Source organism: Pyrus communis, chromosome 13 (assembly GCF_041283825.1).
Source record: "Pyrus communis isolate YQ-2024b chromosome 13, ASM4128382v1, whole genome shotgun sequence".
NCBI classification, from domain to species: Eukaryota; Viridiplantae; Streptophyta; class Magnoliopsida; order Rosales; family Rosaceae; genus Pyrus; species Pyrus communis.
Window position 1 is genome coordinate 20145043 of NC_142577.1, and position 13646 is coordinate 20158688.

General features: G+C 36.5%; 1 protein-coding gene, 1 non-coding gene and 1 pseudogene across 2 annotated transcripts; 1 reads left to right on the forward strand and 2 right to left on the reverse strand.

Annotated features, from left to right (window-relative positions):
- Nucleotides 1–649: 649 nt before the first annotated feature.
- LOC137735925 (protein DMP2-like) lies at nt 650–1656 on the reverse strand. The gene has a single exon (XM_068475278.2). The coding sequence runs from the start codon at nt 1590–1592 to the stop codon at nt 984–986; it is 609 nt and encodes a 202-aa protein (XP_068331379.2). The 5' UTR covers nt 1593–1656; the 3' UTR covers nt 650–983.
- Nucleotides 1657–12763: 11107 nt separating this feature from the next.
- LOC137738509 (U6 spliceosomal RNA) lies at nt 12764–12871 on the reverse strand. The gene has a single exon (XR_011068955.1). It is a non-coding gene; the product is annotated as a U6 spliceosomal RNA (small nuclear RNA).
- Nucleotides 12834–12942, forward strand: LOC137738510 (U6 spliceosomal RNA; annotated as a pseudogene).
- The last annotated feature ends 704 nt before the right edge of the window (nt 12943–13646 follow it).

Consider the following 13646-nt stretch of genomic DNA (forward strand, 5'->3'; position numbering starts at 1 on the left):
AACTATGCCAACCACATGTAGGTATAATTTTACACTACTTTTATGATTCTTCTTGTGCACAGCTTATGAAATTTCCCACCCACGTTTATCTTCAGTTTGGGCTGGCTTCCCTGAGAGGACTCGTGAAGGGAACAAGTTTATTGTGGCAGAGAAACCGTTAAAGCAGACAAGACGAAGTTTTTTGTGCAGAAACAGCAGATTCCGTCATTGAAGAGCGAAAATGCAGAAAAGAATTTGCTGATAATGGTTTCTTTGATGAGAGTGGAAATGAAAATTCATCTTCTAACCTTTTAGATGGATTGTTTGCTGATGTAAGAATATAATATCTTTGACATCATATACGCTGAAAATCGTTTAGATTGGTAGTACACACCTCAACTGTTGTAAACGAAATAGAAGGAACAGTTTATGAGTTTTATGTATCATCGGCAGCGTGCATAAGATCCAGTTTCATAGAAGGAACAGTTTATTGATTTTGTTTCAATTAGTATGACGAAGGATGGAAACTATTACAAGGTTTCCTTGGTTCATGCAAGAAAGTTCTACATAATTGTTTTACTTTTCACTTGTCGATCTTATCAGTCAGTTTTGCATTTTTGTTGTTAATTTTTACGCCCGAATTTTATCCAAGGGTATAAAAGATTGTTCCTTTCCTATTAAGATCAAGTTTTAATTTATAAATTGAAAGTTTAGCACACGGTAAAAACTTGTTACATTCATTCCAAAGAGAGAAGGAAAAAGGATTAATCAAACTTAGGCAAACTACTAAACAAACAATATGAAAACCATAAACTTGCGTGAGCACACTTTTACTATATTTACCACTTCAGTCTTGTGGATCAAGTAATAGTTCAAGAGCTTCGGAAGCCGCCGACTCCTAATCCTGTGACGAATCAGAACTTGACGACGGGTACCCAATTCCATGGCGTTTATTAGTTATATTTACCACTTGAGTCTTGTGAATCAAGTCATACTTCAAGAGCTTAGGAAGCTGCCGACTCCGAATCCTGTGAAGAATCAGAACTTGACGACGGGTACCCAATTCCATGGCGTTTATTAGGGAACACAGAGAAAACAGTTCCGGCAATTGCACCTATAACCGGAGGCAACACCTGTAGCAAAATCTTCTCGGTGGACTCAAACCCTGGATAATAGCACCTGACAGTGTTGGCATCCAAAAGTGATAGAACTGCAAACACAATCAAGGAAAGGAAGGCATGCACAAAGTCCCCAAACCTAAGCTTGTACGCAGACAAGTCCACAGTGTTAGAACTTGTCGAGGGCCAAAGCCCCTTGCTTGTTACCACCCCATAGTGTGTTTGTCCATCACTACTTGTGTAACTGTCTGTGAAGCAAGAAAAACAACAGGAGAAGCCGCACACACCGATGAGAATGGCGCTTAGATATTTGTTGACAGCGGTGCATTTGCCGTTGTTGGTCAAGACAGGGTTGAGGAACTGGAACAAGAAGACCGTGCCAGTTGGGAGGAGCTTGATGAGGTTGCCTGTGCATGTTAATGTTTTGTCTTTGATGGTTTTGTTTTTGGTTGTGGTTGTCTTGGATTTAGAGGAAGAGCTAGTAGAGCCCCCCATTTTTCGAATTAAAGTATGTTTTGACGGAGTTTATAGAAATGATATTTGTGAATTGAGTCGTAATTTGTGGTTTTTGTGATAGGGAGATTTGGTGTGTATTTATAGAGAAATATAAGAGATGGAATTGGTTTGGAGAGGAATTGCTTTCACGTTAACTGAAAATATGGCGTTGTCGTGTTGAGATGGAAAAGGTGGCTTTTACTTTTAGAAAGGGCGGGCTTCATTTCTAATCCAAGTTTTGAGGATTAATGTTGTTGAATTTTAGCCCTTTAGTACTACGATCTAATGGTATTCCTATTCACTTATATGTAAGAGGTCTTAGGTTCGATTCTCGCCAATTGTAAATTTGAACCACATAGCAAACCCATTGTGAGGCTTAGCCCACTCACCTCCCCTTAGTGTTGGTAATATCGCTCAAAATTGTAAAGTTAACAAACTTAATTAAATGATTGTAGATGGGATCAGGAGATGGGTTGAAATTAAATGGATACAAAGATGCAAGTGGTTCACCCATCAAAACTGGGCTACATCCACCGTGTTGCTCTCAATATATTGATTTCAAGGCTAAATAGCGCTCGGCTGATACATTCACTCTATTATCTCTAATTCATCTGACCTCGATATTGTAGGTCTTTACCCCTTTATTTTGGCCTCTCCCTCTTTGGGCCTCTCAAATCGGCAGTTAATGTGTCAACCACTTGCACTAGCTTACTAACACCTTTCTCCCTATTCTGCTAGACCCTTGTCAGCGAAGTGACGTTTTAGTAGTTGGGGTGGCGCACCTTTTAAGGTTCATGCGGCTCAAGCATCCCGCTCAGACCTCGGTTACTCCGCCTAGCCTTGCCGAGCACTGTCTCGCTACGCTTATGTTCCATCTTAGGCCTCTCTTGTCAACTGCAAGTCGCCGTATGGTTTGATTGGCACTTGAATTGTTATGCCCTTAGAGACTTGTGTCATAAAGCTATCAGCTTTATGTAGTTGGGTAGGCCTAAATGGGCACAGGGTTAACATGAATAAATCACCAACAAGATAAATGAGTGATCAGATTGTTGTGCAATCTTATATACATAAATCATATCAAAATACATATGAAGCTGGGTCACAGTTGGCAAGGACAGTCTACCCACCCACCATTCAAACTCAAATTCTCTTCTTGTAAATGAGCCCCCGCCCCCCCCCCCCCCACCCCACAAAAAATAAATAAACTTATAAGGAGCTCCCACTTTCGTCTCAAAACTTTAATTTTAGGTGATTACCTTTCTGAACTTTTATAATTGGACAATTCCCCCTGCACTTTAATTTTAGCCGATTATCCCCTGAACTTTTATAATTGGCAATTTCCCTCCTAAACCCTAAACTTCAAACAAAAAATATACAGAATGAACTAACGGAAAAGAAGAAGAAAAAACAATATATTGTCCACATTAGGGATAAAATTACATTTTTACAATTATAAAATTAAAGCTCATAGGGAAATAGACCATTTATAAAAGTACAGGGCATAATCGACTAAAACTAAAGTTTAGGAGGGGTAATTGGTTAAAATTAAAATTCCGGAGAAATTGACATCTCCCTACAAGTTTAGAGAGGGAGGAGGGAAATTTGACAAATACCTCCTTGTAAATTATAATATTGCATTGTGCCATTGTCAAAGAATCATATCCAGTATTATGTCAACGATCTTATAATGATATGTATCGTTTTCTTTTTAAAACAAAACTTATTTTCGTTTTTTTATAGTTATTTAACTTATTTTTAGCAAAAACTTGTACGTAAACTTTGTTTGAAAAAGAATACTCGACTTGTAGGAGCTTAAACAGTGATAAGAGCTTAACCAACGTGAAATGCATGGAAGCCAAGTGCATTTCCCAGTATAAAATAGTTTGATTTCTTTTTTTTCTTCTCATCATTTTGATCTTAATTATCACATAAATAATTAAAAAAAGTATCGTATATGTGGAATGCGTGTATCGAGATCAGCTAATACATGTTAGAGTTTGAATGAATAATAACATTATGTCACAGTATTCTATGATATGAAAACTTACTCGTAGAGTTATACGTGTATATGTAAATATGCTTAATGCGTGTAGGATATGAGCATAACGGTCATTACCTTAGGATCTGCAACAAGCGTGTGTTTATAGGGTAGGCTATTTTTCTTTTCGGTTCGAAGTAGGCTAATTTTATGAAAGAAAAATGGACTAATATTGAATTAGACAACTCTAGCATATAAAACTATATGCAATTTTGTAAAATTCCAAAATTAGCCCGGAGCTACGGCTACCGAGTCCGGCCCCGATTTGCAATATAATTCAGTCATTGTCTTAAGAGTAAATGTATTATTTCTTATATATTAAGAGAGCTGCTAAATCCATCTCATTGTCTTATTTCTCCATTCACGTTATATTTACATCCACTATAAAAAGTTAAAAAATTAAAATATTATTTTTTTCACACATTATTATTCCTAAAATAACCCTATATATAATTAGAGATAAATTTCTCTTAAAAATATATATATAAACAAACCTTCTTAAAAAAAAAAAAAAAAGGTTTTCCTTTCCAAATTCCAATTTGAGTGTGCTTTTTGAGATGCTTAGCAATTCGCATTGTCATTGACGTATAGTATTTTCTAGCTATTCAGCATCAATTAATTCATCTGTCCGCTATTTTCAACTTTAACCATGTGGATGTTGTATCCTAAGTATATGATAAACTCAATGCATTTTCGGTCCTCTACGAGGCATAGAATTTCTCAAATGCATTTTCGGTCCTCTCATATTTATAAGCAAGATTCTAAAAGGCTAGTCGGGCGGCGGCCCTATCTGTCTAGGCAGAGCCTAGGTGATTTTTTTTTAATTTTAATTAAATTTATTACGTGATATATAAATAAATGTCTATTTATACTTAAAGAATAAATAATTGTACTTTGATATATAAATTGCAAAATAGAATGACATATAAATTATAAAGTATTTAAATATACTGAAATATGAGAACACGCATATGATAAGTGTTCATCCAAGTATTCAAAAAGTCTTGTACAATTTAATGAAAAATAAAATAACAAAAAGAAAGCCATTTATTTTTTGTCGAAATGAGAGTGCAAACTAAGCAGGTGTCTAGGCCCTATAAGCATCATTTCTTAATTTTTAAATGTCTAACAATTAATTGAAACGGTGGCTAGCTGTCTAATGCTTGAAAAGAACCTAGGCAGCATTAGGTAAGAATTTTTAGAACATTATTTATAAAAAAGATAATCAAGTCGCTGGTGCTGTTGCTGTTGCAAATCTTGGCACTTCTTCTATTGGTTTTGTTTAATGGGACTCTCCTGTGCTTTCATTTTTGGGTATGCCATGCCATATTAGTTATAGAGAAATACCCAAAGACGATCTACTTTTTAACGAACTCTTATCAACAAATTAAAACCTATGCATGAACCTTATTAAGAGATTAATTTGATTGATCATCAATAACCTCTAATCATGATCCAGGTGCAATACTGAGGTCTAATAAACAATCAAGAGTAATGCTAAGTAGATTAATTTTTTAAACTAAATTTGTAAATCATATGATGTGTCATCAAGGAAATAAACACGTTAATCAACATTGAAATAAGAATTCAATCATCAACAACCACATTATGTAGTTTACAAAATTTGGTCTAAAAAAATTAGTCTCCCAAACTTACCCAACAATTAATATTTGGATTCTAATGCATGGGTTCAAATCATTTGTTTTACGTGACTCAATTAAATCAAAAATGTTATTTTTACCATATTTTTATACCACATTTGTATCACCTCTCTAATGAGATTCAGATATGTTGGCGGGTCATACCTCTATTAGAGAGATAGTACAAATGTGATATGAAAAATTTGATAAGTGTAAACTGATAAATACCAAGGTTCTAAAAAACGCTAGGCGCTAATCAGGTGGCAGACTAAGGCCTAGCGCCTAGGCTGGAGTCTAGGCGAACTAGGTTGATTTAATTTAATTTTACTATATATTATATAAATAAACATCAAATAATACTTATATTTTTTTTTAAGGAAATAACACAATATTCATATCATGTGAGTTTAATTTAAAGTGAATATGGTGGAGTCTTAAAATAGAAAACAGAAGAAAGAAGGAAGATAAAAGTTACAGGGATAAATAAACAATCTTTAAAAAAAGATAAATGGATAAATAAACAACAAAAAGAAAGTTGAGGTCGTGAAGAAAAAGAGATGGGAAAATGGGTAATCAAATGACAAAAGAAAGGTGGGTTTAGAAAGATTAGAAAAAGAATAAAATGGTGGGGTCTGGATTCTGTACAGTCAGTTTAGAAAACCAAGGTATAAAAACGAAAAGTCAGCAAAATTAATCAACATCTTTTGCAAACGACATCGTTTAGGTACGGAAAACTTCAAGAAGAAGAAGGCTTCGTCTTCTTCAGCGAGTTGCTGCTGCCCTGCCACTCTTTCTTTTTTTTTTTTTTTTTTTTTTGCAGATTTCGGTTTCCACATAAGCCCGCCTAGCCCTGCACAACTTTGCCTAGCTCCGTCTAGCACCGCCTAATTCCGTTAACTCCGTCCAGCTGCCAACTAATTAGCTATCTATTTTTTGGTCCAATTATAGGCAAATCGCAGTGATTAACAGATGATTAGCACCTAGATGGCCGCCTAAATTGCTTTAGAACACTGATAAATACATAATCAAGCGTGTCAAAAATATAAACCAATATAATATCAAGAGCACGCATTCTAGTTATGCGTAACTCAATTAAATTATGTTGTATATATAATCAAGCGTGTCAAAGATATAAATCAATATAATACTAATAGTTCGCATGCCAATTATGCCCTACATTTGACTAGTCACGTAGTTATTAGGTCATGCAAATGATCTTTCATCAGCTCTCTAATCAACTGTAGAAATGAAGAACAATTCAAAAAAATTGGCAGTGTTAGTTGACTAGAAGATTGAGTTATGCTACAAATATTAGTCTTACGTACATGAGTCTTTGCTAGTTTGTTCGTGAATAACTGTTGGCTGGTAATGAACATGAAACATAACTCACAAGAATATATAACTGACGATGACGATCGCTTACCTGCACTTAGATGACTTTAGCGTTCTTGCCCACTCATGTGGACATTGTGGGGTGATGTGTGTATATACATCTACTACCAATGAAAAATGTTGGAACAACCATGAGGGTATATATATATCTACTAGTCTTGAACAGTCTGATATTGCAAGGAAAATTAGGTTTCGACTTGTAAACTCCATGCATATATTTTGGAGTGAGCGATCAGGAAAACTATTTCGACTTGTAAACTCCATGCATATATTTTGGAGGAGCGATCAGGAAAACTAAAAACAACTCTAATAGTAGGAAAAACGGAATTTTCCACAATTAATGGCTGCAAATCCTTTTGATATCATCTTATCATTTTTTTTTTACACTATATTTGTGTTATCTCTTTAATAGAGATGAAACTCAAATGTATTGGTGGGACATCCTTTATTAGAGAAATGGTATCAATGTGGTATGAAAAATATAATAAGAGTAAAATTACCCAACTAAAAACACTTACAATGAAAATTTATAACTTACGTGATTAAGAACATTTATTTATGTACTCGATAACCTAGATTCAATTGGCCCCACTCCCCCTCCTGACACCAATGCTTGTACAAGAAAAACGAGTACCAACTTGATTGCATGCTATGTGATAGGATTTTTACCATATGCAAAAGTAGGGATAAAAACACTTAAAAATACTTGCAAGAGAACAATGTAGTTGTAGTATAAACAACTCAAGTAAGGTCGTTTCCACATGGATTACTTAAAACAATTTATGGAAAACCAAAATCTTTGTTAATTATTTGATAACAAAGATCGAAAAGGGTTGTTTTTTAATTTAAATATAATAAAAACGAATTTAATAAGGCTTATTATATTAACACCCCACATATTGTTAAATATACCCCATATATTTAACACATCCCAAACTTATTTTTTGAATTAAAATTTATCTTATTACACCACACATATTTTCCCATAATACCCTCACACCCCACACTCTCAACATACACCTTACATCTTCTACATACACTCTACATATTTTGCATACACCTCACATTTTCTACATACACTCCACTCTATTAATAATGGTTTCTTTCTTCTTATGCCGTTTGATACAGAATCATTCATGTCATGAATGATTTGCTCAACTTTTTTCCCCTAAATTATTTTTTTGCAACAAGGATTTGCTCAACTTTTTCCTAACCAGTGAACATTGATCAGTGAAGGTGTGTGTCCAAAAAATGACAATACATTTTAACCTTCATCCACCTGTGACGGTACATTTTGAACACGGTATGGGCCAAAAGTTCAGACAGCCCCTCGGAATTGGGATTAACTTCTTAATGTTTGAGGATACAAAGTTACTGAAAGTAGTTAACTTGGATATCTGTCTTATAGATGTGAAGGCCGAGGCATCCCATCCCGCCCCTGACTTGGATAACTATCCTATATTCGCAAAACTAATCTACTTGAATCAACCTGAGTGTAATTTATGGTGGATTTTCGCCTTGACTGATTTTTAGTTGGACTTCTTTTCTTGCTGCAATGCATGTGTGTGACACGCTCTTGAGATTCCAAACAAACCGCTGCCCTATTTGCCGACAACCAGTTAAGAGATGTTTGACGATAAAGGTCAACAATGGCCCTAATGAATCAGTCATCAGTGAATGAATTAGTCATCAGTGGATGTGTTCTACAAAGGAAGGTGAAAGTGCTTTTGAGAGTTGAAGTCTTGAAGAGGATAAATAATTTTGAGATATACACGTTAAAACTGATTTGAGGTGTATTTAGAATTTTTTTTTTTAACTTTTCTAAACCCTATAAGGTCGAACTTGTCATTACATACTAGATATATGAGTCATTTAATATTAAATTTTAAATGTGGGGTGTATTCAACACTACGTACAGTGCTAATAAAAGAAGCCTTTAATAAAAGTAATTTAGGAAAAACAACTAGTAACCAATTAAAAAGAAATCAGATAAAAAAGAAAAAGTTTTGAGAAATAAATTTGGAAAAGCACTAGGGTTCCGCCATCCCCTTAACAATCTTATGTAGATTTACTAATTGCTTATGAATTACCTATACAACTTTGAAGGTTAGGTTTTCCTAATGTATATTCTACTTGTGGCATTCAGATCAAATATAAACATGCATGACTCATTACGCTTTGTGAAAACCCTTTGAAAAACCATGCAACCCCTAAGACGTGACATTCGCCTTAGGTGAACTTACAACTATCAATCACAAGAAGCAATAAGATATAGAGACAGTTTAAACACAATGATTAATAATTCAAAGTATGCATGGATAACATCATAAGCAATTAAATAAAGACTACATATTCATACTAAGGCTCAAGGCATCATCCTAGCAAACGAAAATTAGTTACGAACAACCATAAAACAAAATATTATTAAGAACATGGATAGAAAACACCTTGTAGGTAAAAAGTCTGAAATTCTCCAAAATAGTGTGTGTGTTCCCCTAATGGCTAAAAAGCCTTATTTATACTACTACAAAATAAAATCCTACCTAAAAAAGGTTTTCTAAAAACTAGGAAATATAATAGAATAAGATACCTAAGGAACAAAAGGTTTCCTATTTGAACTAAAATTCGGATTGCATAGAAAATCAGACTTTTAACTAATCAAATCAACTCCAATTTGGTCTCAAAAGGTCTCTTTTGAAAGCTTAAGTCATCCCCAACAAATCCTCAGAAGGAATTTTCCTCAAAATATACTATCTTAACCTCCAAAATACCCAAAACGTCCAGAAACATTAATCTGGGAAAGTTGCACTTTGGGCCTTCTTTTCTTAGCCACGGTCAAACGGCGTGGTAGAAAAATCTGAAACTTTGACATAATCATCTTGAAAGGCTCACAAACATCTCCAATTAGAATCACTCCAAAATTCATTTGGTTGATCACTTTTTACTCAAGAGGAAGTCGAATGTCCTACATTGGAAATATAATCCAAAATATCAAAATCTCACAAAATAACCAATAAATTAATATTGAGATTGGGGTCAAATATATAGTATAATATGGACTTGTCACTATGAACTTTAATTACGCCTATATTATAATGAGGCGTTTGTTTGCCCTCGCTAACCCTCACCGGACTAGATTAGACTAAAAGTTAGTCCAGTCCCCTGTTCATTACCTGTTGGGATTTATTTTAATGGCACTAACATTCACTCGCCTCGACTAACCATGGGATTAGCCAGTCTTAGCGAATCCCCTAAAAAACCATGGGATTGCTAGTCCTATTTCCAAAAATGAGTACAATGTTTACATTGCAAGTCTACAAGCATGCTTCTGGGCAACTCTGTTTGCCCACCCATGCCCAGATCCAAAACCCAACCCCACCCACAACCTAAATCTCAAAAACTAGCTGCCAAAATTCGAAAAAAAAAAAAAAAAAAAAAAAAAGCAAGACAATAACAATAACAATCTCAATAGAAAATTCTTCCTTATTCCCGAAACTTCATAGAAAATTCCTAGACAATTTTTCTTTCCCATAAAATTTCGGAGAAAAATGGATAGAGAAAGGGAGAAAGTAGCTTTGGTGACACACCCCGACCCGGAATATCTACTAGGACTCCGAATCGAGTTTTGTTGGGCGACACCTTGAAGGTGACAAAGCCATAGGGTATAATAATATGAACAATATGAATAAATTTAGCCCTAAAAGTGCCTAAGGACTAGAGTACACTGCGAGCGGGAACGAGACCGTTTTACACGCTACATCAGAGCATAAGTAAAGTATAGTATTGTGGGTAAGGATCATACCCTCAGAGGTAGCCACCTATACTGAGATTCGCCACAAATCCTCGTCGATGCGAACTTCCAACAGCTAAAACATGGAGGGGCACAAAAACAAGGGTGAGTGAGCCTGAAAATAAAGTTTTTAATAAAAAGATTTTTGAAAACATTATAACCCCTCACCGTAAAACCCGTATAATTTCCCAAAAGATAATAATACATACGTATATATAAATCATGCTTGAGAGTAGTGAAAACCAAGTATATGCCATGTCAAGTATCTCAGTAATGAAATAAGTAAGCCAGGTGAAATAAATCAATGTAAAATGATATGCCAGCCAGAGTCACCTAACGTGACATGTACGGCTCTAAACCTGCACACGAGTAGGAACCACCTAATGTGGTTTGTACGACAGGCTGGGTGTAAATAAATACATTCAAGTGCTACGATCACGTGAAGGTTGTGAGAAGTATCGTAAGTCACCTACGAGTTGGAACCACCTAATATGGTTTATACGACAAGCTGGCACCTGCCTTGGATCCAAGGTGAGCGTGTGGTACGGGAGGTGAACGATCACGTGAAGGCTAGGCCCTGACCTCGGGCGGAGCACTAACAATGGGTGCAGGATAATGAGTACCAAATGTATCCAGACATAACCATATACATCACAACCACTAACATCATAATGTACTCACCTGTAGCTTACCTGGACTCTGCATCATCATGCAACATTATGCAAAGCTATACTAATGCATAGGCTAAAATGTAAAGTAACCATGTCATGTCATTTTAAACGAAATTCCACTTAAAACCATTTCTGGGAAAAATGGGAAACATATATACGTATATATAGAAAACCGAAAAGCTCACTCACCTGGAGTCCGTGCTATAACTCTCTAGCACAAATATCAAGGCGTCACGAATGATTGCCGCTTGGAACAATTATCAAATCATGTCTTAGAATTCTTATCAATAGAACATATAACTTACATGTCCTAATTGGGAAGATCCATAAGTTTCTAATATCCTCAAATATTACGTATTATAACGTATCAAAGTTTGGTGATGATCCAACGGTCGGATCGTCGATTGCTATAATAATCAAGCGGCGGACTTTCATGGAACTACGTTCAAATGACAAAAATTTGTCAATCGGACTTCACCAATGGAATCAGAGTATTCAAATTTAACCTAAGAAGGTCTGGGGACGTCTCGGCCCACGCGCCGCCATAGGTGGCGGTTGGCCGCCCCGACTTACTAGAAAATTCAACTATTTCTAAAAATTACCAAATTTTATAGGAATGAAGATCTTAATGAGTAGAGCAACTTTCATACCTGTGACTAAGGCCAATTTGGCCGGGAAAAATCTCAATTTCCCCTCGATCCGTCGGAAACCCTATAAAGGGTGACTCTTGATTCGCCCTTAAATCGACTCCGACGCTCCAACCAATGATTGGGCATTGTTTCTAGGCTCAAGGGAAGTATATTGGTGGTGGCAATTAAAGGAAAACATTTCGGAATTGGTGGATTTGGAGCAAGTTTTCTCCGGCACACGCAGGATGTTCTTCGTGAAATTTCCACCATTTCGTGTCAATTTTGGCTAGAATTAGATGTTGGTATATGGTGATAAGGTTTGGTGGTGGTGAATGGGTGAAAATCACCTAAAAAATGGGTGAGAATCGCCGGAAATTGCTTCGAACCCAGCGGCACCGCCGGTCGAATCCGTGGGTATACAAGTGAAGAGGATGAAGGTCTGGGTTGGGTGCCACTCACCTCTCTCCTTTCCCCTCATTTCTTTCTTTCTTGATTGGCCACCTCAGTTCTTTCTCCTTTTCCGATTGGTCTCACATCCCCCTCATTTCTCTCATTTATAATTCATCACCACTGCCCATCTTTCTTTCTTTTAATCTGGGCCACACACATGGGTTCATTAGATTTTGCTCCAAAAATCTGGAGCATTCTAGAAATAAATAAATTTACAATGTTGCCCTTAACTTTAAACGTTAATATCTCATTCGTTAGAACTCCAAATCACAATCCGTTTGCACCCACGCGTCCGTAGCGACGAGTACTACGAAGATACGCCAAGAAAATGAACCTTACGTGACATGACAAGACAGTCAACAAAAGTCAACACTTTGTCTCGAAGGGCATTTTCATAAATTCACTTTTAAAAATCATAAAAATCATTACAACTTTTTTTGGCCCAATACGCCCCGGTGTTCGTTTGTATGCCCAAGATAAGGGGACGCCGAGCTCAAAGGCCCGCTGGCCCCCGACGTTGAAACTGGTTCTCAGGTCGTTCTGCTGTGCAGGTTCGACAATGATCAATTGGCACATTTCTCGATTTATGCATGTCATCCTTGCGCAGGTGCCATGCTAATCTTCTCTGTATCGTTCCAATTTTATCGGATGTCCCTGTAAAATTGGAACGATACAGAGAAAATTAGCATGGCCCCTATGCAAGGATGACACGCATAAATCGAGAAATGTGCCAATTTGGTATCAGAGTCAATCGCTGGCCGGAAGTGTGCCGACGAGGACATCGAGCCCCTAAGGGGGGTGGATTGTAACATCTCACATCGCTAGGGGAGTGGATCATGTAAGCCTTATATGTATATTCCTATCTCTACGTAGCACAAGGCCTTTTGGGAGCTCACTGACTTCGGGTTCCATCGGAACTCCGAAGTTAAGCTAGTTCGGATGAGAGTAATCCCAGGATGCGTGACCCACTGGGAAGTTTTCGTGTGAGTTCCCAAAAACAAAATCGTGAGGGTGTGGTAGGGGCCCAAAACGGACAATATCGTGCTACGGTGGAGTCGAGCCCGAGATGTGGTAGGGGCCTAGGCCGGGATGTGACATTTGGGGACAAAAAGAGATGGAGAAACGGTGAGGGAGAAGAGAGTAACTTTGGGGACGATTTTGCAGAAAAAATGGTTTTGAAGTGTTTTGCAGGAAAAATGGATTTGAACTTTGAAGCGTTTTGCAGGAAAAAAGATGGGAGGAAGGGAAACAATGGCGATAGAACCAAAGAGGAAGAAAGTACTCTCTAGAATAAGGTAGAAGAGTGTTCAGAATTTTTAAGAAGAAAAAAAAAAAAAAAAAGGTTGAATTCATAATAAAATATTATAATGTTATAATTTATTAATTATTATGTTTTTTATTCCGACACTGCACCAAACATTTCACTAAGTTAGTCTACTTTAGT

Coding starts and splice junctions, on each gene's coding strand:
- LOC137735925 (XM_068475278.2), bottom strand. CDS start 1,592: ATGGGGGGCTCTACTAGCTCTTCCTCTAAATCCAAGACAACCACAACC.